Source organism: Poecile atricapillus, chromosome 1, assembly GCF_030490865.1.
Source record: "Poecile atricapillus isolate bPoeAtr1 chromosome 1, bPoeAtr1.hap1, whole genome shotgun sequence".
Lineage (NCBI taxonomy): Eukaryota > Metazoa > Chordata > Aves > Passeriformes > Paridae > Poecile > Poecile atricapillus.
The window spans coordinates 123,531,208-123,556,445 of record NC_081249.1 but is presented as its reverse complement, the minus strand read 5'-3'; the positions used below and the strand labels follow the sequence as shown (position 1 = coordinate 123,556,445).

Genomic DNA, 25,238 nt, shown 5'->3' with positions numbered 1-25,238 from the left:
AGAACTAGATGGCCTCTATTGCATTCTCCCAAATGCTATGGCTGTAGTGAGGGAGAACATTTTAAACTTTCACAGTACACAGGTAAGAACCAGATCCATCTGCTGTAATGCCCATACTTATTTGAAAAGCATTGCAGTAAGTTCTGCTCAGAAAGCAGCTCTGTAAAAGATCTATGAAACAGTGTAGGGCGGAGGCTATAATGTGTTCCAAACTTTTGCCATCACAAACCTAGGAAATTTAGGACATATTTTGCAGGAGTAAACTGACAGACATCTGAAGTAATTTTTACTCTTTACACAGTATTAAGAATTACTACACCCAGGGTTGAGAGCTGCAGTTCAAGTGAGATGTGCAGAAATCAAGAAACAAAGCAACTGGAGAGATCCAAAGTTTAAGAAAGGACCATTAAAACATCTGAACAAATGCTTTCTTTTTTTCTGAAGAGATTTCCCATCTTGCTCTAAAGTTTAGTACATGTGATAAAAACAAGACAAAGATCCATCCAAAATATCCCAGCAATTTCAGTGACATCACTTCTAATTGTATTTTTATTCCAAGTCACAAGCATGCTTCATCAAATTAGTCTGCAAGCACATGAGAACGTAACTCTCCAGAGTAGATACACTGAGTCCTCAAATACACAATTCTAATAAAGCAAAAACAAAGGAATTAAAGAAGGTTAAACACCTTGAAAACCATCATGCAACACATCTAATTACACAAGCCAGGTTTTGAAGGCTTTTTGTGACCATTTCCGGTAACTGTAATCTAAATATTTAAAACAAGGGCCTTTAACTAGAAGAAAAATAAGCAAAGAAATTGACTATTTAAGTACCAGTACTGTTTTCCCTCAATAGGAACAAGAAGAATACAGTGAAGCAGCAGAACAGTTCACAATATAGTTAAAAAGTAAATTTAAACCAAAATTATGCAACTTGCACTAGACTCTAAATTTGTATTCATCCTTTTCAAAGCAGTAGCTTATCAGCACATCAGGAGACACACAGTATGATTACAGAGAAAAAACAAAGACAAACCAAAACAAAGCTACCTTAGAAGTTATTACTGCCATCCAGGCCAAATTTTTAATTTTGGAATTTGACCTCATTACTCCTACTAACTTGCCTGCTTTACTACACAAGTAACTTCTCTGTCACCTTAATACTGACATGCTAGGGATGCTGACAAGCATCCTGTACGGCACCTCACTACTGCTGCAGACAAAGGAGACAAGTTCAGTCACATAGTAATGGGAAACACACAAAGCAGAGTGGGATACAGGAAACCCCCACGTTTAGTGACAGCTGCAAGTTATTTGTTGTGAGTGAAAGTCAGGTTAATACTAACCAGTAATGTTTCCACCTCCAGAATCAGTAACCACTTCAACAGGCAAGCTCTGAGCCAGCTCCAGTTTCTCACTGATCTGCAGGTATTTAATAGCAGACATTTGTGTAACAGAGGATAGAGAACCTCCTGAGACTGAAGAACCTGATGAGCGAGTATCTTCCAGGCTTGCTTCCATGATCGGGCTGTAAATAAAGCCATCAACTACTCAGATTTCCCAAAGATACAAGTTGTAGATAATGTCAACCCGGGTCCTAGGAGAGGATACCGTGCACACCCAGATTTAATTAACATGAAGAAATTCTTTCCCATCCCTAGCAGAAAACCAGAAGTCATGTCAGAGCTTCATTTCAGTTTTAATGATTGATTATACTCAGAATCTTAGTCTACAGGTAATTCTTTTAATCTTCTCTTCCACCAAACTCACCTGCTACAACAGAAGACATCCTGAATATTTATCACCCCCTTTGCTACAAAATTTCAGTGCTTTCAAAGCAGTGAAGGGTTGGGTGGGAAATATCTCCTCCTAATTATAATCAGCAGGGTTTTCAAGGAACCACTTGGAAAAAAACCACCTTCAGAATGGTATACATGTTTACATCCTAAGAGCCAGCAAATACAACATTGCTCAAGATTAAGAAACTCCCGTACAACAGGTGTTTTTCTTCACAATGCCAAAAGGGTTTTTCTTCTCTCAAACTTTTTTACTCTGTAGAAGAACTAAACTACAAACACAAAACACATTTTATATGGTCAAAATAAATGCAGAAGCCAATGACTATAAAAGGAATTGGTGATTCTGCTTTTCATGTTTGATAATGAAGACAGAATGCATTTATTAATTTCTCTGCAAGTTATTTGGTTAAACAAACTTGTACTTAAGTCCCACAGCAGTAATGCTGAAAAGCCAAGGGGGACTGCTATTACCTCTTCAATCTGCTCAAGGCAAATGGCTCTCTCCAGGATATTCTGGTCTTTTCAGAAAACTCCTTCCTTAGCAACACTAAAACCACAACAGTGAAAGACATGCAGGAGAAGGGGCTTAAGGTCTTTTACTGTTAATTACCTCAGTTTTTTCACACTGAGAGCTTCAGTGTATGCTCCTTCACACACTGGTGTCTCCTGAGTCTGAGGTGCACTCCTGGATTCTGGACTATCTTCCTCCTTCAGTTCACTCTGAGAAAAAGCAGGAGCTGGGACTCTCTGAGCCACCACCCCGTGGAAGGGCGTTGAGGCCAGGTGGGCAGCCCTGTTAAAGTCACACGTGTCCTCTGGGTTGGCACAAAGGGTCTTGTTCTTGTAGGAGCCTGTCACAATTGCATCCTCAGCCAAACGTTCAATTCCATTCAGCTCATTCTGAAAAAAACCCCAGAAAAGACAGTGAAAGCCTGCAGATTTTATGACAAATTTTTCTTTAGTTAGAAGCTGAATATTTCCCTTCCCTCTCCTCCACTTCACCTCCATCCAACATGAACAGGACTTTCAGTCTTCATGAACTCTATTTATCATAGAACCCCAGAACAGTCTGGGATGGAAGGGACCTCAAAGACCATCACCTTCCACCCCCTCACCATGGGCAAGGACACCTTCCACACGTTGCTCCAAGCCCCATTCAGCCTGGCCTGGAACACTTCCTGGGACGAGGCAGCCACAGCCACAAGATGATATTTCCAGTATAATCTCATCATCACCCTGTTCCATTACTGCCATGTCAGGCAGCACTTTGGAAGCCTTGCTTTTACACGTGATGCCAGTCCAGCCAAGCTGGCTCAGTGTGACAGCAGCACAGGCTGCCCTGCTGTCTCCTGGGCAGGAAATCTGCCATGGGCTGAACTGTTTCCTTACACAGGCTGCTGCTGCTGCTGTTGCTGCGCTTTCCTTGGCACTCAGAGAATCCACAGGCTTAAGAACAGCGAGAGGGTGACGGGCACTTTTCCGGCTACGACCTGCTGAACAACTAAGAAGAAGTTCCAGTCAGTTACATTTTTATTGGAGCAGCTTCCCAGCTCCAACAAATTCCTCCTAAGAGTTTAAGTCTATGGATCATCTCAGTCAACCAGTTTCTTCTACAGAACTAACAGGAAGCCACAGATACAGCTCTCCAGAATGAGGGAAGGTTATAGAGCAGTTTAAATACTTCTAGGTTGAAGATGAAGAACAGAAAAGCATTTCCTCATCATGGCCTATGAGTAATTAAATAAAAAATACCAATATAAACAAAACAAAACAAAACACAACACACACCCCCACACACCCCTGCAAGAAACAGTTATTTCAGCTGCTACAGCAAGGGCTTTGCTGCTTCCCTTTTCCTTCCCTCTGAAATCATCTAGGCCTTGAATAATTCTACCTTTGGTTCTGATTTGTCAAAGTAGAGGATTCATCAAATATAGAGAAAAATGGAGCAGCAGCTGGTGGGGGAAGCAGACCTACATCTGTAAAGAAAAACCAAGAGGTTCTATCATATCCACAGTTCTTCCAAAATAGCATATACAACATTACTTAAAATAGTTAATACACAGTCTTAAAAGTACTGTTCGTAGCAGGAAGTTACAGACCTGGTGTATAAAGAAACCTATTTAAAAAGCTTGGTTTTGTCAGGTTAATGAACTACCCCTTTACCACCATATTATGTGAGCTAACATGCTGGGTTTTAGACTATGCTTCAGAATTTGTACACTTTTCTGCAAGACTGCCCTCATTTCTCTGTTCTTCCTTAGTTTAAAAATGCATTTTCAGGGTGGCTATCTGGGGGTACATCAGGAGTCTGGATAACCTCTGTCAACAGCAAGAAGAGTCGACTCTGATCAGAAGTTCTTCAGGATGTGAACTTCCCAACAAAACGTACCAAAATCAACAATATACAATTTCTGGCTGTATTCCCCTAGCAAAACATCTGAGGAAAAGGGACTTAAAAGTAGTTGTCAATCTAATGGTAGCATTAAGCTCTTCTGAGATGTCAGTAAGACTGCAAACATGAAAGATGGAAGAAAACTTTCCAGCTGCTGAAAGAAAAATGCTCTTTTGCTTGTAAGTCCTTTCAAATAGTGGCAGTTCTCAGATGCTCCATGTTTTGCTCAATATGGTAAATGGCACTACTAGCACACACACTGTCATTCTTCTAATCCACCTAAGCTTTGGGTTTTATTTTGCCGCCTTCTTGGTATTCATGGAACAATGCCCTTTAACAAAACCTTCTCATTAACGGTAAAAACTTGACTACTTTACCCTCAGAATAAGATGATTTATGTAGTTGAGTATCTTCATAGACCTGGAATTCACTGTAAGAAAGATAAAATAAACAAGTTTGTATTCTACAGACCTTCACAAATCGTAAGTAAACTCTATAAAAAAGGCAAGCCAAGATGACAAATTTCACTTGCAATAAGTTACAATTCCCTCAGACTAATAACCAAACACATGGAGAAAGTGCACAGATCCTGGTTACAGGTTGATGCCAAGGCTATATTCCATTCTACCTGACAAAACAGGCTGTTAGTGATCCATGTTACTGGGCGTAACTACATAGCCTCACAAGCGTTCTTCCTGCTGACTTAAAAACCCTCTATTACCTTTGTGGCCGAGGCTGTTTCTCCCCATGTTCAGTTGCACTGGAAAAAGTAGATCCTTGCATTCCCAAAGGTATGGAAGCTCCCATTACCTCTGCTACCTGTGGAAACAAAGCTGCATTTCGGTTCTACAGTGGTAGAATCACAAGCCAGGCAAAAAGGTTTCAAAGACATGAAGATAATCCCACATACTCATTAAAACCCTGATAGATAATGGCTGCCTTTAGCTGCTTTTATTTGCACTTAGCATACCTACATGAAGAAAGTCCATTTTTATTGCATAGTGTAGTTAAAATGCCTAATTTATTCTTTGCAACCATATTTATACTTTCATAGGAGATTTTAGTTACTCTTCAACTGTTAAGGACATATGTAAGCAGTTACATAGCTTGCAACAAAGTCACAAATCTGTTTCATTATTTAAAATTCTTACTACGAAGACATTGTTTTGGAAACAGGGAAGGAAGGGAGAGAAAGAAAATATACTTTGCTAGTGAAGAATTCTTTCAAAAGAGGTTTAAAATGTGTTAGAATATAGGAAGTGCTTCCTTTTGGCTTTCTTGGGTACTTTTATTTAAAACTGCAGCTACTTGGAAAAGAACAGTTAAATGAGGACAATACCTGTTCATGTGGTTGTTGCTGCTTGTCGTCTTCCTTCTTCTTTAATTTCTGTTCCAGCTCCTCAATTTTCCTTTGTATTTCTTCCTTCTTCCGTTCTATGGCTTGTATTTCGTCTAAGGAAAAAAGACCTCTAAGGCCCGATGCCAATTTCACATACAGTTGGTGGCTGCAGCCTAAATTGTCAAGGGGTTGAAATTTCTGGTGGTCTTTCCCTGTCCCAAAGCTTCCATGTAAAGCTGTTGAATGTGTTACTGTCTCTGTACCTCACAGCAGTTAAACAACTATTCCAATAGAAAAAAGCAGCTGCAATCGCAGATGGAAGCAAATACAATTTTATGATTCCATCTGGAAAGCTTTACTTGCTCCATCCCACTTTGGAACATACCTTCGTCTTTCTTTCTCGCTTTCTTCCTGTAGATTTCAGCTCGGATCTCTTCAAAAGAGAATTCATCAACTCCTGCATAAACTTTCTCTTTGCAGTACATCACCATCTCTTTCTTTGCCTGAGCGTCCTGCTGCTGATGCTGCACTCGCTGCAGTGGGTCCTCCCGCTCCTCAGGTTTGCGAGTACTTAACACGCAGTTTATGCTGGGCTCAATTTTGCAGGGGGTCCTGAAAAATCAGGAATTTATTACTTGGGCTTTGAGAACTTCACCATAGCACAGAAAAGCAGGCACAGGAGACAACAGGGATAATTTCAGAACCTGGTTTTGGAGTAGTGTAAAGACATTCTGTTCTGTGCTTAGAAAAAATATGCAAGAAAATTGGAATGAGTAATACTAAAGGCCACCATACTACTCAGAATTGTGTGGTAACTAAAACAAAACAAACAACAAAACACAAATCCAACCTAAAGTGTTTATAAGGTCCAGTCAAAAGCAAATAAAATTTTTATGATGTCTGAACTGCAGTGCATCCTGAAGCAGGATCTGTTCAATTTAGTTCCACTGAGCTGTGTGACCACAGGCATGACAAGTCTCTAAACTCTGGTTTTTAGGATGGTTATCTGGGAGAAAAGGGACACATAGGAAAAGGGACTTAAAAATGGAAGCTCTTGGGCCAGATAAAACATACATACTAATTTCAGGAGAGAAGCAATGCTGGTACAGCTTTAACAACACCAGCAATCCAGCTGACTTAAACTGGATAAACTCACATCTTAGCAAGATCATGAGACAAACAGGTGTTCTTAATGTCTGGAGTTTTAAAGCTTTATTACAGGAGTGTGGGTATCAATACCAGGATAACAACAGGGCTCCTCTGCCAAGAACCCCGGATGAAAGCTGATGGCATGATTTGCATCACATTTATGCAGTTTCAGCATAACACTTCCACATTTGGCAGGTGACCATGGTATCATGAGGAAATGGATTCAAAGATAGAAAAAAAGAAATAAGTACTTTTAAGATTTCAGCTACATAATCTAAGCCTACATAACAAGACTCTGCCTAAGTTGCTCAGAACTAACTTAGCCTGGTGTTCAGTTCTACCAACTCCTTCACTCTCCCTGCTCTGCAAAGCTGCTGCCTTTGGCAAGTAACAAATCTTCATCCAAGACATACCAAGAGATTCACCAGTGTGGCATCAGTGACTTTCAGGAGAAAGAAACAATCTTACAGTTTAAACAGGAATGCAGTTTGTACACATTCATCAACTAAACAATGGCACAGCCAAGGTCAGAGCCATTCTGCAGCCCAAGTGCAATCCCTGCTGCTCACCACCCCTCAGCATTCCTTGATTCCATGCAATTCAGCCTGTGGGAACTGTCTGCAATTCCAAACAGCCTCTTCCACTCCTCCCTCACAAGGAGCCTGTCTATTCCCTGGCCATCTTTAGTCACAGAAAGGCAGAGCAACCTTGCAAAAGAATGTGTTTTCCTCTGCTCTAACTAAACCACCCCATCTCCTGGGATTTATCAGCATTTCAGGGAGCACTGTACAAGCAGCACACTCACTCCTCCATGACCTAAGCAACACTGTTGGCATGGCAACTCTGATAGCTTATTTCAGAATATAACTCCAGATATGCTGAGCACAGAGTTCCCAAGACAGAAAAAATCAGCCACAAGTCTGCCTCAATTTGGAGCTGCTTCACAGCAAACAGCACCCTAAGACAGGTAGCTTGTGGTTTTGTGTAAACACACTGAGTTAAGCCATTAAACTCATTAGCATATATAAATATGATATAGGCTTCCACATCATGAGCAGCATTGAACACTTCCCATGTCCTTATGCAACCTCTGCTGAAGCCTCTGTCATCAAGCTGCAGCACTAATTGCTTCCAGGCTGACAGATTTTGCAATTCTTGTAGCTTAGGAGAAGCTTAAGTACTTGGCAAAACAAGCCTCAATTTTAGGAAGCAGCTTTGAGAATTCCAAATGCAATCTCCCATCTCAGACTCAAGACTCACATTATTTGTGGCTGAGCTGACTCGTCCACATAGGGGGTGAAACTGGGTAGGGGGTGGGCCACTTCCGAGCCAGAGCTCACAATGCTGCGAGGACGCTGTGGAAGGAAAGGCAACATTAACAATTTCAGGATTCATTTCAGTCCCCACACCCCTCTGCACTCTGCATCTCCCTTTTCCTCATCTTCTGCTCAGTTGCAGGTTTTCTTCTACAGAAAATTAAACTTGATGGAAACTTTGCCAGGATGAATTCCCTTCTGACACAGCCACAGCCCAGCAGCTGAACACTGGCACCCAAAAGGCAAGGAACTCCTCCTCCTGCGTGTCCTCACCAGCCCCGGTTCCTGTTACCCTGAGGCAATGTTTTATACATATTGAGGGATAAATACACACATTATCCTGCTCAGGCTGGGTATTCCAGCTGCTTCTTATTTTCCACAGATGCCACAGTTCTCCTTTGACAGTCAAGACTGTCCCAATTCTAAGATAATATTCTAAAGATAATTCTAAGATTCTCCCATCCACGAACAACCACCAGACCTGGAGTTTGAGTATTTTTCAATTTTCCCATCAGAAGCTGTTTCAGCACCACAAAAATCCCTTAACAGCTTCCAAAGTCTATTATTTAAAAGAATAGGTGTAATTTAGTTTGACAACACGCTACTCTCATCTGCTATTTCAATTCCCCCAGACTCTTCAGCACAAAAAGTTACATGGTGGGAATACTTCACAAACTCACTCCTCTTGCCCATCATTTCCCAAATTGCTTCCTGAGGCATCTTGAAACCAATAAGAGAAACCTCTTCTTCCCTGTACAGGTTGTAGTAACTCAGAGCATTCACCAAAGGTTATTCTTGCACTGCCCTTCAGTGGAATGGAATTAAACATCCTCAAATCTTCTGCCAGAAACAGGATATTTTATTTCATTCAATCTAAGAAATTTCATTAAGAGGAGAGCAGAGACTACTCTGAGGGCAGACATGAAAAGAAATATGGAAGCATTTGAGGACGAGAATTAATGTTTTAAGCAACACAAAGAGACCGGTAAAAGAAATTTTATACTAATAATTCCACATCACTCAGCTATATTAAACCTGTGCTTTACTGAACTTGTCCATTCATTTAACCAAACGGCTTTTTACCTGAAAAGAACGTTCCTGGAGTTTACCTAAATTTTAGCCTGGCTGCATCCCTCCCTCATTCCAGATTTCATTACCAAGCTTCACTTATTACAACATCCATACTGACAAGATTAAATTATTTTCATCATCTAGATACCTAAGGTTTTCAGCTTTTATATATTCTTCATGTATTTGTAGATCTGTAGACTGTTAAAAGCCTCAGTGTAACTCCCAGTACTTTCTCACCTTTCTTTCCCACAGTGAACAGGCACTTATTGACACATTCCTCAAGTTTTGTTATGTCTCACCTGTTACTTCTCCAAGGACATTTTATTCTGCACCATGTCATCACTGGCACAATAAAGGCAGGGGAGGAGGGCAGAAGCCAGGCAGGAGATTACCCAACCCTAACCAACTGCTCCTCTCATTGGACAATATTGGCCAGATACTCAAATTGCCCAATCCTATCGATTCTAAACATCGAATTCTGAGTGCTCTTTTTTACCCATTTTGGGTACCTCAAGGCTTTCAAGACTTTGCTTTTACATTATCATTCTAACATGGTCTGGAACAGTTGGTGTTCTGTTTCCAGGCATCAATCTCGTGACTTTCTATTCTTCTTTTCTCAGCTCCAAAGGAACATGGCAACACTGGGGGTTATCTGAGCACCTATGAAACAAACCTGATCTCACAGCATTGATTCCCTTCAGACAGTGTCTTGCATCACTTCTCTACAACAGCCCTAAACACCTGTAGCACAGCTGCTGCTTTTGATGTTTAGTTTAAGCCATTGGAAGCTACTTTCTGTCATCCTGTTGCCAGGATAAATATTCCATTGATACAGCACTTGAATTCTTTTGATCTGCACTCTTCTGTTTTCCTCACAAGCACTTCAAAACAAGACTTGCAGAACGCTGTACATGCCTCCTTTGCACAAGACAGACAACAAGGTCTTCCTTCAGGTTGTATTTTCCAATATAATTCAACTCTTACGCTTCTTTCTTACAGATTTAACTAAGGCCTGGCTTCTCTCCCCTTCCCTGGCTAACAGTTTCCCTCTCACATTCCTCTTCTGCCCTCCAAACACTTCAGCAGGCCACCTCTGCCAATTCCTCTGCTTAGCAAGAACTTTCATTTCTTGATTTTAAAACTCCACAGAGATTTTAAACCTTATTCTAGCAATATCAGCTTGCTGAACTTGAACAGAGTACACATGGCCAGGGACTCATTAGAAGGAGAATGATCGTTCACAAGGGCATGCAGTGACAGGACAAGGGGGAATGGCCTTAAGCTGAAGGGGGGTGGCTTTGGATGAGATACTGGGAAGAAATTCTTCCCGGGGACGGTTATGATGCCCTGGCACAGGTTGCTCACAGAAGCTGTGGCTGCTCCAGCCCTGCAAGGCCAGGTTGGATGGGGCTTGGACCAACCTGGGCTAGTGGAAGGTGAAACTGGATCATCTGTAAGGTTCCTCCCAACCCAAACAATGTCACGATTCTATCATTACAGCTGTATTTGCAATAGACACAAACCACAGGCAAAGGAGAAAGACACTACCTCTGTCTCAGAGTTTAGAAGACATCAGCTTACACACAACTTCCTCTCTTTCCCCCGTTTACTTTGAGCATCCTTACCCTGCCTGAGTTCCACGGTCCTGCGCTGAGCTCATTCTCCTTGGCCCTGGGAACTGGAGGTGCTGGCCATGACTGTGCTGTAAGTGTGGGAATCTCAGGTCCAGACACAGAATTTTCATCAAACACAGCAAAACTTGGAGCATTTGGAATTTGCAGAGGAGCCCGAGGCTGGCAGCTTCTGTTTGGGTTCATGGCTACAAGCAAGAAGATTTATATCAATTACCTTCAACAGTCACATTCAATTGCAAATCTCATGTTAAAGAGATGAAACTCCTCCAATAGCAAGTTTTTAGCTCTTGAATGTACCTTTAACTGCATCTCCCACACGACTAATGGGGGCTTTCACTTTCTTCTTCCCTCTGCCTTTGAGATCTGCCAGTGAGCTTCTCTGAGGCTCTGCAATTTCCAGCAATCCCATATTGTCCCCATCAGGACTTTCCTCAAGTGCCAGTAGTGTCTGCCGAGAAACACGGGCCTGAAACTGCCTGGAACAAAAACATTGGAGAAGTCAGGATAACCTTCCCTATCCCAGGAATTCAGATAAGCACCTAAGTTCTTCCCTTACTTGTGATGAGCCTGGAGTTTGTCCAAAGGCTCAGCCTTGCGCTGGAGCCCTTCCTGGAATATGAGATCCGCTTTCCTGAAGCTGCCCCTGGTCTCGAGCGCCTCTGCCCAGGTGATGTAGAGCAGGGCCAGTGTGGTGCCGATCTCCTGGCTGTGCAGGTAACTGTACAGATCCAAGGGCTCATTGCAGCAGTCACCCTGAAACAACCCAAGTATGTCTGTAATGACACAGAACTGCAGAGGGACCCAGTCAAAATCTGCATTTCAAGGCCTCCAGCAAGACCCCAATGACTTCAATACTAATCTGACAGGACCAGCTGTAAGGCCAGTACACAGAATTTTATCATTTCTTATTTGAATGTTAGGTAATTCAATGATTGAATTACACCATATTAGTATTCATGAGAATGAACAGTTATTTTAGCTTCAGATGAAGTATTGCACATTCCTTGCCAGTTTTGGAGCTGGTAAATTAGCTCAGCAAGCTAAAGCTGGGAAAAAGCTGCTTTGAAAAGAAGCAGACAACAAAAATTATAGCAATAGAGAGACAGGGCTGGACCATAACACGCTTAGCAAGGTTTAGAGTTTAAAAGGATGTGGCTAGAAGCTAAAATATCTGGTAGGACAAATACATTTTAGATGTTGTATCTTTAACCACTTCTCTTTCTCCATAAATAAATATTTGAACTCTATGTATTCAAGGCAGCTTTTCCAAAACAAAAATATCTGGAGTTTGTAGCTGTCCAAAGTGAACAACCCTAAAAAATAGTCTGGAAATGAGAAGCAGAATTCAAGAGTAATATGTTTGCAGAAAAATATATCTAATATAGCATCTTGTTGTACAAGACTCTCGTCACCAGAATCAGCTTAGCTGTGTGCAGACATTATGACAAGGTCCCAAGGAAAAGCAGCACTCAAGAGATGTTCCCAAACACTCACAAACTTGAGCCAGAGATTAAGATAGCGAGGATCTTTGTAGTATTGCTGCTGCCCATGGAGGGCTCTCACTGCCCTTTCCAGAACGGCTGCAAGGTTGCCATCCTTGCCACCCCCAGGGAAGGCCTGCTCTGTCCACTTGATGTACCTAGAGACAGAATGTGTTCATAGCAAGTCAGTTCTTAATAAGCACCTATAAAATATAAAGACATTAAGAAAAAAATAGGCATAACATTGAAACATAATCTAATATTTAAAAACAATTATAGAACTTAGCTTTCAATGAGTTTCTTATTAAATTAGAATGTGTTCCCCTTGCTTTTACAAGGATATCTGACTGTTCAACTCTCTTCTGAAAGAAAAGGAAACTTACCGCTCCCACACATCCAGAGGATCATCTCCAGAGTAAAATCGTATTTCTGCTTCAAACTCCCTAAAACATAACAGTATTCATCCAATAAATACATTTGTATCACTGTATATTTATCCTGTATATTACAAAATAGGATTTAATTATTTATTAAAAAGCACAGCTAAATCTCCCTAGTATTTGCTGTTTAAATGCTCCATTGCAAACCTAAAAAGTTTTAGTCTCTACTACACAGCACCTGCAGTGAGTAGTTCTAAAATTCTAGAGTGTGGTAATAGCAGTTATCAAACTTATTTTATACCTTTTTTTAATTCCTATGAGACTAATACAGTTAAAGAACACATAGATAAAATGAGAAGGGAGGAAGATAAGGGAAAAGGAGCTGTTATAACACCACTTACTGCTTTTTAAGCTGCACAGCAGTGTGGCTGGAGGAGTCCTGTTGAGCCAGTGCCTCTTGCAAGCTGGACATCACCCGCCCCTGCCTGAGGGGCTGCACATTCTCCTTGCTCAGCTCCCACTCGTGGCTGTCCTCCTGGGACATGACCACCTCTCCTTTAATCCTGCATTCACAAAAAACCGACACCTGTAAGGCTGGGTACTGACCTGAAACCTGACAGACACAGTTTTCCTCAGCCCCTTCACTCCGAATTTTCTGTGCAGCCAAAACACACTGCTTAGATACCAAACTTTTAGAGGGACTTCAGCGTTTAATTCCCCACGAGGGGAAATACATGAAAATGAAGAAATGCACGCAGGCAATCTTGGCAGCAAAAGCCACTAAGATTAACCCAGCTCCCTCCCCAGTGATTGCTCCTTTCCCTGCCCCGAGAACCCCCACCCTCCTCACGGGGGCTGCGCTCCGGCCACGGGGAGCCTCAGCCAGCCTTAGTCGGGACCCCCTGATCCTTCACCAGTCATGCGAGGAGTTGCAGCAGGCGGGGGGCACAGCCGAGCCTCGATCCCTGCCCGGCGGGGACCCCAGCTGGCACCGAGAGGAGGCGAGGCTGTTGGTTCCCCGGGACGCACCGCGCCACGCCCGGAGCGGGCACCCCGCGCTGTCCGGGCAGCCCCAGCGCCGTGCCGGGCGGAAAAACACGGCTCAGAGCGCCACAGCCACCCGCGCTATGTACCTCATCCCCTAAAGCCCCTCAAGGATCCCACACAGCACCTCAGGCCGCCTGCGCTCTCAGCCCCTCAGAGCTCCAGAGACACCCACAGCCCCACACACTATAGATCTCCGAGCGCCCCTCAGCCGCCCGCCCCTCACGGGTCCCGCAGCCTTCAGAGGCCCGCGCACCTCACACCTTAGAGCTCCTCCACCCCACAGGGATGCCTCAAACCCTACACACACACCTTACGACTCCTCAGCCCCACAGGGATCCCACAGCCCCCCTCAGCCCCTCACGGATCTCCGAGCGTCTCTCAAGGACCCCCACAAGCACCAATTCCGCCCACCTCACAGCACCGAAGGCCGCCTCAGTCCCTTATGGACTGCACAACCATCAGCCCCAAGCACCTCGCAGCTCCTCAGGGACCCTACAGCTCCTCCAGATCCTCGAGGGTCCGTCACGGCACAGAGCCCCTCAAAGACTCCAGAGCCGCTCAGCCCCTCCCCCAGCCCCACCGGCGCGCGCGCCCCTCACGGACCCCACAGCCCTCAGCTCCGCGCATCTCACAGCCCCTGAGGCCGCCTCGCTCCCTCAGGGACCCCACAACCCTCAGCCCCCGCGCACCTTTCACCCCACAGCGGAGCCGCGCACCGCTCACGGACACCACAGCAGCGCAGCCCGCTCTAGCACTGCGGGCTGCCCCAGTCCCACGAACCCCTCCCAGCCGGGAGTAGCGCACACAGCTCCCAGCGGCGCGAGCCGCCCGGACCGACACAGGGCCCCAGCAGCGCAGAAGCCGTAACGGTGGCGACGCCTCGGAATTCAAACCTCTCCCGCCTCGCCATTGGCCGCGCCCCGCCCCACCTGATTGGCGCCGTCCTGCGTCGCCTCGGGGCATCACGGGAAATGTAGTTTCCGCTTCACCCGCGGCGTCGGCGGGAAAAAAAAAAAGTAATTTTATAAATAATGCGCTCGCAGTTAATTTCATCTGAAAGGCATGCTCCTTTTCCCGCTCGCATGTGTTCCCGCTCTTTCCTTCTGGTAACACCTAACACCTGCTGATTCCCCACGTTATTTCTCTGACTCAAATTCATCTGGTCATTTTTCCTGAGGTGCTCTCCTCATGCAACTGGCCATGAGTTCTGCTTTCGTACCACAGAAAACCTCACTTTTTGGATATCCCTAAATAATAATTAGTTTGACATCCCCAAAGTGGCTCCCAGAAGTAGAGGGCTGCATTAATATGATGCTCAGTCCCATCAGTCACCTTCTCTCTGCAAGTATAAAACGAAGTGGTGATGCTATTTTAATGTTTGAAAATGAAGACAGAATGCATTTATTAATTTCTCTGCAAGTTATTTGGTTAAACAAACTCGTCCTTAAGTCCCACAGCAGTAATGCTGAAAAGCCAAGGGGGACTGCTATTACCTCTTCAATCTGCTCAAGGCAAAGGGGACTAAAGAAATGGGAGAGCTAAAGAAATGGCTCTCTCCAGGATATTCTGGTCTTTTCAGAAAACTCCTTCCTTAGCAACACTAAAACCACAACAGTGAAAGACATGCAGGAGAAGGGGCTTAAGGTCTTTTACTGCTAATTACCTCAGTTTTTTCACACTGAGAGCTTCAGTGTATGCTCCTTCACACACTGGTGTCTCCTGAGTCTGAGGTGCACTCCTGGATTCTGGACTATCTTCCTCCTTCAGTTCACTCTGAGAAAAAGCAGGAGCTGGGACTCTCTGAGCCACCACCCCGTGGAAGGGCGTTGAGGCCAGGTGGGCAGCCCTGTTAAAGTCACACGTGTCCTCTGGGTTGGCACAAAGGGTCTTGTTCTTGTAGGAGCCTGTCACAATTGCATCCTCAGCCAAACGTTCAATTCCATTCAGCTCATTCTGAAAAAAACCCAAAAAAGACAGTGAAAGCCTGCAGATTTTATGACAAATTTTTTCTTCAGTTAAAAGCTGGATATTTCCCTTCCCTCTCCTCCACTTCACCTCCATCCAACATGAACAGGACATTCAATCTTCATGGACTCTATTTATCATAGACTCCCAGAACAGTCTGGGATGGAAGGGACTTCAAAGACCATCACCTTCCACCCCCTCACCATGGGCAAGGACACCTTCCACACGTTGCTCCAAGCCCCATTCAGCCTGGCCTGGAACACTTCCTGGGACGAGGCAGCCACAGCCACAAGATGATATTTCCAGTATAATCTCATCATCACCCTGTTCCATTACTGCCATGCCAGGCAGCACTTTGGAAGCCTTGCTTTTACACGTGATGCCAGTCCAGCCAAGCTGGCTCAGTGTGACAGCAGCACAGGCTGCCCTGCTGTCTCCTGGGCAGGAAATCTGCCATGGGCTGAACTGTTTCCTTACACAGGCTGCTGCTGCTGCTGCTGCTGCTGTGCTTTCCTTGGCACTCAGAGAATCCACAGGCTTAAGAACAGCGAGAGGGTGACGGGCACTTTTCCGGCTACGACCTGCTGAACAACTAAGAAGAAGTTCCAGTCAGTTACATTTTTATTGGAGCAGCTTCCCAGCTCCAACAAATTCCTCCTAAGAGTTTAAGTCTATGGATCATCTCAGTCAACCAGTTTCTTCTACAGAACTAACAGGAAGCCACAGATACAGCTCTCCAGAATGAGGGAAGGTTATAGAGCAGTTTAAATACTTCTAGGTTGAAGATGAAGAACAGAAAAGCATTTCCTCATCATGGCCTATGAGTAATTAAATAAAAAATACCAATATAAACAAAACAAAACAAAACACAACACACACCCCCACACACCCCTGCAAGAAACAGTTATTTCAGCTGCTACAGCAAGGGCTTTGCTGCTTCCCTTTTCCTTCCCTCTGAAATCATCTAGGCCTTGAATAATTCTACCTTTGGTTCTGATTTGTCAAAGTAGAGGATTCATCAAATATAGAGAAAAATGGAGCAGCAGCTGGTGGGGGAAGCAGACCTACATCTGTAAAGAAAAACCAAGAGGTTCTATCATATCCACAGTTCTTCCAAAATAGCATATACAACATTACTTAAAATAGTTAATACCCAGTCTTAAAAGTACTGTTCCTAGCAGGGGGCCATCAAGCCAGGAGGAAATTGATTCAAAGATAGAAAAAAAAGAAAAAAGTACTTTTAAGATTTCAACTACATTATCTAAACCTACATACCAAGACTCTGCCTAAGTTGCTCAGAACTAACTTAGCCTGATGTTCAGTTCTTCCACCCCTTCCCTCTCCCTGCTCTGCAAAGCTGCTGCCTTTTGCAAGTAACATCTGAGACATTGGCAGGACAAGAGATTCACCAGTGTGGCATCAGTGACTTTCAGGAGAAAGAAACAATCTTACAGTTTAAACAGGAATGCAGTTTGTACACATTCATCAACTAAACAATGGCACAGCCAAGGTCAGAGCCATTCTGCAGCCCAAGTGCAATCCCTGCTGCTCACCACCCCTCAGCATTCCTTGATTCCATGCAATTCAGCCTGTGGGAACTGTCTGCAATTCCAAACAGCCTCTTCCACTCCTCCCTCACAAGGAGCCTGTCTATTCCCTGGCCATCTTTAGTCACAGAAAGGCAGAGCAACCTTGCAAAAGAATGTGTTTTCCTCTGCTCTAACTAAACCACCCCATCTCCTGGGATTTATCAGCATTTCAGGGAGCACTGTACAAGCAGCACACTCACTCCTCCATGACCTAAGCAACACTGTTGGCATGGCAACTCTGATAGCTTATTTCAGAATATAACTCCAGATATGCTGAGCACAGAGTTCCCAAGACAGAAAAAATCAGCCACAAGTCTGCCTCAATTTGGAGCTGCTTCACAGCAAACAGCACCCTAAGACAGGTAGCTTGTGGTTTTGTGTAAACACACTGAGTTAAGCCATTAAACTCATTAGCATATATAAATATGATATAGGCTTCCACATCATGAGCAGCACTGAACACTTCCCACATCCTCGTGTCGCAGTAGAGAGGGACACAACATCCCAAGGTTCAAGAGGCAATAGCGATATTTATTGCTCAGCTTGTGTTTATATGGTTTACAAAAGCAGCACCTTCAATCCCAGTTGGCTGGTAACTTCTTGCCCCCCAGTTCACTGGGCAATATCTGCCTTCGCACTTGCTCACCAAAGATTTGGCCAGCATCCATTCCTTGCAGTTAAGTCCTTCAGCTTTTCAGGGCTTTCTTCCTGAAAGATATTCACTTCCTTTTCTCATAGGTACAGGCTGATCAAGACAAGGTCAGGGTTACTTGTGTCTGTGAGGCCTTCAGGCCAGCTGTTAGCCATCATAATTCCCCTTTTTGTTTTTTCACTACAGAGGCGGTCTTTATCATCCTCTGCAGAGCTCTTTGCAGACAGGATAACAAAAATGGCACAATGAGCAAAATAAATATGATAATACAAAAAACGATTAACCCAGTTTGAACGAGGCTCTTCACCCAGCTTGATAAACCTAACCCTTCTAGCCAGTGATCTATCCCAGAAAATCCTCCATATAACACATGCCAACAAACTCTTCACAACCATGTCCATGAGCTAACAAAAGAAAATCAACAGCATGCTGCACACTATCTACATCCATTGCCAAAGCACTCAAAATTAAGGAAGATGTTTCATTTACATCATGGACTTGTTGATGGCTCAGTATGTCGTTGATTTAATTGTTCTTGAACCAACAACTAAAGGGTGTCTAGTTTTTCTTTTTCAAGGGGCCACTGATCAACCCACACAGGTTGTTCTGTGAGTCATTTTATAGCTAATGTAGGATGCCTTACACCCTTCAGCACCGTGGCCCCTGTTAAAAATCCATTCCCAGCCAAACCCCCTACACTGACAAGACATCCCCTCCCCATAGTTTGAGTGGCACAACAGTAACATAGGGATGGCTCGTGGCTGTCTGTTCTTCTGGATTTTTACCTGACACCGGCTTATTACTCAAGTAACTTTGTGTGGTACCTCCAAGGTCAGCAACAACAGATCCTACAGTCATGCTGGACCATGATTGAGGCCATGTGTTAGCAGATATGACAGTAACATCTGCTCCAGTATCTATCATCGCACTAACATTAACATGGGATGGGTTTGCCTGAGGCATTGTAAGAGTACAAACTATGTTTGATCTTTGATCAGATACGACCTGAGTCCGGTATACTTGAGATTCCCCCGCTGAGCCAGAACCTCGGATTCCTTGCAGCTTTGAGACTGTTTTAGGAACACAAGATTTAAAAGGTACCAGTTGAACAATATGACTTTTAGCTGGAATGGTTACGGAAGGAGTAGGTGTTGATACCATAGCACATATTTGTCCAGTATAGTCTGCATCTATAACTCCAGGGTGAACAAAAATACCCTGTTCATGTTGCACTTGATTGTCCTAATAATAATGCATGTAAGCCTTTCCCAATAGGCCATTGGGCCTCAAGGGGGATTTTACATACCTTTAATGAGTCCATAGTTATTGTGTCAACGATGGAAACAACCATGACAGCTGATCCTCTTGTTTTCCCAGTGAGCTGGTCACATAGGCCTGCACTGGGGGGTAGGAAGGTGCTTGTGTCTGCGCACGCTTCCCCTTGGCAATCTTGTTCCTGTTTTCCTGTCCACTAAGAGGTTGTCTGTTAGCATGGAATTTAGACTTGCATTGCTTGGCAAAATGACCGGGTTTTCTGCATCACTAACAATTTCCCACTATAGGCACAGCTCTCTGTTTCTGATGTGTCCCCAGTGAGATGGCCTTACGGGGACAATTTGCTTTTATGTGGCCTTATTGCCTGCATCCATAGCATTGGCACGACAACTTCATAGCAGCTCGTAAGAAATCAGCTAACAAAGCCATGTTATAGGATACGGTTCCAACTTCAACACGTGCATCAATCATTTCATCTAAGAATGGATTTTCTTTTGGTAATAGGTCTTCAGCTTTCCTGCAGTCTTCATTTGCATTGTCTCGTGCCAGTAGCAATATCAGCTGATTTTTTGCATCATTATTTACTATTTGCTTTTCCATTGCATCTTGTAATCATTCTATAAATTGCATATAAGGCTCTTTGGGGCCCCGCTTAATTGTTGCATATCTCTGAGTTGGTGTTACCATTGCTTCCAAATTGTTTCCAACTTTCATCAGGGCCTGCATTCCTGAATCTCTTGCCTGTGCCAATATTAAGGGATTTAGGCATGCTTGCAACTGGGGGTCATTTACGGGAAGCAATCCCAGAAGTTCAGTGACCCCCACCCCAAAGCATGGATCTTGCTGCAGCACCTTTAAATTACACAGCCCTTGCTCTTCCCCAAATTGCCACCAGGTGAACTCAAACAGCAAGTATTGAATCCGGGTACAGAGCAACCTCAATATTTGCTTTATATCAAAGGGTGTCATTTCCTCAGCAGGTAGAAACTGTAACATGTCTGCTACAGCTGGAGACCCCAGTCCATGTTTGGGGGCCAGTTGGCATAATTGGGAGAGAACTTTAAAGGCGACATGTATATATGGCACAGTCCCGTTGTTTTGCAGCTCCTGGCCACCAGAGAACAGCTGGGGCATAGGTACAGAAATTCATCCAGTGCCTTTGAGATCCCCACTAACAACTGCCATTAATTTCATATGCTGCCAAAAGCTAACTGGATCATATGCTAAGATAGTAGCTGATGCCGGTTGCATGGTAAAAACATCCTCCTGAGGGCCAGCAGGGGGGCGACAATGGCCCCCCCCCCATTAAGATCCAATAAATTTATTAATGGAGGGGGTTCCTTGGGCCTCTCAGGCTTTGGCTGTGGACACGGTGGGATGTGGCGTCCCATGGTCCCGGGCACTGGCAGCTCCCTGTTGGAACTCTCAGCGCCAAGTGCTGCTCAGTCCCCAGCTCCTATTTCCATGCCGAGGCTGTGATTTGGCATATCGAGTACTGGTGGGGCTGTTGGCGTATGTTCATCACCTCTCCAGTCACCTGTAGGCAGAGGAGCATAGAATGGGTTTGTAGAAACAGGAGGTGTAGGACAAGGTGTGCATGGCATGGGTGGTGTTGCAGGGATAAGAGGCTCAGATGACAGCCACTCCCCTTCCAGTTTCTCATCAGTCCTTTCCGCCTGCAAACTCAATGTGGCACCTACTCCCCCAACTGCTCCCTCTTGTGCTCCACCATCACTGGGTGTCTTGTCAAGGGTGCCCATGGTGCCTCAGCTGCTGCTCCTGCATTTTGCTCAGCTTTCAGCAGTTTCAAGATATCCAGCACCAGCCCCCAGGGAGTGATAATATTTATACCAGTCTCATTGCCTTGAAAGACTGATTCAAAAATCAATTCACCAGCCCGTTCCCAGTTTTTAAAACTAAATGCAGCTTCTATGGTAGCATCTACCCCTTGGCTCTTACACCACAGCAATAAAGTTTGCAGCACCTGTTTATCAGATTTTATCCCTCGTTCGCCCAACGAAAGAGTCCATAAAACCACTACAGCTTTTTCTTCGATTGACACTTGAGCTCCCATTGTCCCCAGCATCTCACCTTCCTAATTGTAGGTCTGGACCATTGCAGCACTCCACACTGCTGTTGCCCTGAAAAATAAGCCTTCTGATTTTTTTTTTTTAAAGTTTTTAGACACTGTTATAAATGAAATCAGCCAAATTTTATCAATAAGGATTTTACTGAAAAAATTTGCAAAATCAAATTTCAAACAGCCACAATCAAAGTCAGTGTTGAGCCTGGGGTCAGCATTGGCTGAACTCTGAACCAGCCTCTATTGCACTGGTTTCCCCAAAGTTCACAAACTGTCCTTTGGAGAGCCGAGTTTTATACAGTTTTTTCTGCCTGAGGTTATGCAGCTTCAGTTTTTTTGTCCTTCTTGTGTGGTTACATATTTATATTTCTGCCGCTGATCTGTTGATGAGATTTCAGAGAAGGGAAGAGAGTTTGAGTAGATTTTTGGGAACTGGACATTAAGATGCATAGTTCTGAGGAATTAGACTAGATCGGTATCAGGCATTAAGCACTGGGTCGTTGGTGAGTCCATCTTGCCTGGGTGGACCCATCTTCACTCAGTGCTATCTTTGTTCTCTTGTGTAATAAATTATTGTTTGTATTAAAAATTCGAAGTATATCAACAAGACAAATGTGTTTTGCAATGACATGAAAATATGAAATGTATAAAGGCCTCTCCTCAGAGCGGAACGGGGCTTTCTCCGAAAAACCACTGATTGCCAGCAACACCCAGATAACGAACTCAGGCCGGCCCATCAACTCGAACAAACAGACAGGACACGGACCATCAGAAAGACAATGGAGCTGGCTCAGGAAATTATCTGCCTCCGGACCCGAGCAACGCCCTGCAGATTCCTGTAGGAAAAAAAGAACTGATCAACGAAAGAAAGACAAGCTCCAAAAGATAGGCTTCGCCAGACCTGAACATCCCGGTGTTGAAAAGGCAATCAGGAAAGACAAAGGGGAAAAGCACGGCCGAGATATCCATCGGCACCAGCCCGGATTCCACCACCCTGCCATGAAAACCTAACGTTGCAATACATACAGAATCTCCTTTACATATGAGGAGATTCTGTCCGGACACTAGTTAATGTCATTATTCCATGTCAGGAAATCCATTCACTGGACAATCAAGGACACTTGGTGAATGGAACCTGCTTGGAATTTTCGCCTAAGGACAGAAAATCCCTATAAAAACCGAGGCTTGGGAACCCTCGAGCGTGGATTTGGGAAACCTATACCTCTGGTGTAGACCCTGTCCACCCAGCGCTGCGCTGATCTTTTTATTGTGGGTTTTTATCGCTGTTTCGCTTGTTGTTGTTTATTAATAAATTTCTCTTTTTCAACTCATATCACGAAATTGCCTTTGCATTTATAACATCTTGCAAATTACTCCTCTTCCTCAGTTCTCAGCAGCAGCTTTTGCAATCCCAAGTCATTTGTGTTTTATACAAGAAAAAAATGCTTTATACCTGATTTTAATACGTGAATTATACCAACACATATTACAGACACTTTCCCAGGAAAGTAACTATAAACATAGATGTTTACATACTCCTTCTAAGAAATGTCTTTTGGTGGATATTTTGCATGACCAGTGTCATTGCAAAGGTGGTAACAATTATTGTTATAAATTAAATAGAGCCAAATCTATCAATAATAATTTTATTGAAAAATTTGTAAAATTTAGTTATGGAAACAACCACAATCACAGTTAAGGTTGAAGTGTCGAGCCTGGGATCGCTGCTGGATGAACTCTGAATCAGTCTCTACCACCCTGATTCCTCCAAGTTCACCGTCTGTCCTTTGGAGGAGTGAGTTTTTATACAGTTTCTACTGCCTGAGGCTGTACAGTTCTTTTTCCCAGGGTTTGTTGCATATTCATATTTACTGTAAGTGTGTTAACTAGATTTCTGAGAAGGGAGGAAAGGTTTGAGTGGCTTTACAGGAACTGAGTTTTGAGATGCATGATCTAGAGATATTTTCTGTTTGGTTTGTTAATGAAGTTCCACAGGATGGGGAGAGTTACTGGGAACTGAGTATTGAAATGCATGGTCTGGAGAACCAGATCAGTCCGGTATCAGGCGTAAATCACTGAGTCGTTAGTACGCCCTGCTCTTACTTGGGTGGGCCTTGTTCTCCTTGGTGCCATTCTGTTCTTTTGCAAATTGTCCTTCTCCTCCAGCTCCAGGCTGTCGTGTTGCAACTCCTTGCTATGCATGTGTGTTTGATACATGTAACCAGTTTATATTTCTTCTTACTGCTTATATACATATACAATAAAACACAAATTATACAACCATATATTACAAACCTTCGCCGTTTTATATCATTATTATAATTTGATGTTTGTTGTATTATCTTTATAAAATTTGAATTCTTAGGACAAGGTCATATTATCTTTTCCTTCCTCTTCCCTTTGGATGCAATAGCTCTCATATTCCCCTTTTCTATCTTTCACTGGGGCCTCAAATTTTGCCAGTATTGTAGCTGCTTTTCCTTTATGCTCCTCCTCTTTTAGCTCTAAGATTTTTGTTACATTTGGAGGTTTCTTTGAATTCTCTGTGGCCGTTTGGGGATCGGTAAGCAAGGCTGCTATTTGCATGTATCAGCCTGACAAGACATGGTATGAGACAAGGTAGAAATACCATCCCTGCAACCGAACAAGCCATGAAAAACATTATTTTTTCCCACCACGCTCCAACAAACAAATGGTCTCACCAAGACGCCTGTAGTATGGAATTCCATTTTTGGAATGGGACGTGTGCTACCTTCTTAAAATCTCTGCTGCCAGATTCTTTATTGTGTTCCCGTAATTGTCAATTTCAATGCAGCATTCTGATTTATTGAATTTCTCACAAACTCCCCCTTCTTCTGCAAGCAAGTAGTCTAATGCTATTCGATTTTGGTAAACAAATGCCCGCATTTGAGAGTTTTGTCGTACCAGTAACTCGAGAGCATCTGAAGTGTGATTAGACACTATTTCTACTACTGTTTGTAATCTTATGAGCCAATTTAGGAGGTAGATTGGGGTACGGTATCCCAAACTTCCATCCTGAGCCCAGGTGGCAGGACCATAGTACTCTATAATCCCTTCTGCCAGCCAATCCTCTTTTGCCCATTTTTGACTCCCTCCTGCAACTGGAAGTACTTTCTTATTTTCTCTTTATTCCCTGTTCAAGGTCTCATATAGGGGGGCTCCCAGTAGATTGCTCTCGATTCTAGGCAGTGTAAAAAAGGAGGGTCTGATTAGTCCTAAGGTACAAGAACCTTTCCATCTGTTGGGCAATTCACTATAAGCCTTCTTACCACAAATCCAACATATTCCATTAGGGGCATTCCATTTCATATTAATGCTTTCTGCCTTGTCCCAGAATTCCTTTCAATTGTCTAGGGATTGGTAAGGATTTGCTCCAGTGCTTTTATACCAACATAACCCCACAGAATCTAACTATTCACAGCTCATACTTTTCTCACGGCTCCAATAGCCTGCAGGGGTTTCTGGCTGCCACACTTTGGTTTTGCTTTCTGAATTTATTGTTAGGGTGGATATACATGGAGTATACCCTACCACTTGAGTGTATTCCTTTTCTTCTCTGCTAATGCAGAGAGTTTCAATGATCCTGTCATCCAAAACTCACCCCTCAGGTCTTGGCATGATTTTTGAGGTTTGCATGTCATCCCATTTTAGGAGCTGCTCTGGAGCTAATCCTTCCCCTTTCCACGGCCACTTTTCTGCCGATTTTAACCCACCACATATCCAGCAGTTTGTGAGTTCAAGTTCTGTGGCAATCTCTTGCATCAAATCTATAAATAAATTTTTATTTGATGCTGGTAAGCTCCATGCATTATATTGTTTTTCCAATTGTTCATATTGCTCACTCAGGGTTCTTAGCTTTTCTAGTTCTAATCTTTTCTTTCTAGCCTCTGCCTCCTGTCTTTTTAGTTCCATTGCTACCTGTTTTATTTTCTTTTCTGGTTCCATCCCTTCCTTACCCCTTGAAAAACAAAAGGTCTCTTCAAATTTTAAACATACTCTTTCATAATTCTCCTTTAAGAGATCTAACACAACAGGATCAC

General features: G+C 43.6%; 2 protein-coding genes across 2 annotated transcripts in view; both read right to left on the bottom strand.

Annotated features, from left to right (window-relative positions):
- BUB1B (BUB1 mitotic checkpoint serine/threonine kinase B) overlaps nt 1-25,238 on the bottom strand; it is a 51,707-nt gene that overhangs the window by 10,251 nt on the left and 16,218 nt on the right. The window contains exons 2-16 of the mRNA XM_058862909.1: nt 12,968-13,129; nt 12,570-12,629; nt 12,200-12,344; nt 11,262-11,458; nt 11,003-11,181; nt 10,697-10,890; nt 7,945-8,039; nt 5,921-6,147; nt 5,536-5,648; nt 4,918-5,015; nt 4,574-4,626; nt 3,696-3,780; nt 3,191-3,302; nt 2,412-2,701; nt 1,349-1,530 (exon numbers count right to left, since the gene is read on the bottom strand). Of these exons, the coding sequence (XP_058718892.1) occupies nt 1,349-1,530; nt 2,412-2,701; nt 3,191-3,302; nt 3,696-3,780; nt 4,574-4,626; nt 4,918-5,015; nt 5,536-5,648; nt 5,921-6,147; nt 7,945-8,039; nt 10,697-10,890; nt 11,003-11,181; nt 11,262-11,458; nt 12,200-12,344; nt 12,570-12,629; nt 12,968-13,110 (2,173 nt within the window). The 5' untranslated portion in view covers nt 13,111-13,129. The remainder of the gene's footprint in view (nt 1-1,348; nt 1,531-2,411; nt 2,702-3,190; nt 3,303-3,695; nt 3,781-4,573; nt 4,627-4,917; nt 5,016-5,535; nt 5,649-5,920; nt 6,148-7,944; nt 8,040-10,696; nt 10,891-11,002; nt 11,182-11,261; nt 11,459-12,199; nt 12,345-12,569; nt 12,630-12,967; nt 13,130-25,238) is intronic.
- Nucleotides 14,844-16,044, bottom strand: LOC131581946 (mitotic checkpoint serine/threonine-protein kinase BUB1 beta-like). The gene is made up of 3 exons (XM_058844643.1): nt 15,782-16,044; nt 15,277-15,566; nt 14,844-14,952 (listed from the first exon to the last, which is right to left on the bottom strand). The coding sequence occupies exons 1-3, from the start codon at nt 15,896-15,898 to the stop codon at nt 14,844-14,846; spliced, it is 516 nt and encodes a 171-aa protein (XP_058700626.1). The 5' UTR covers nt 15,899-16,044.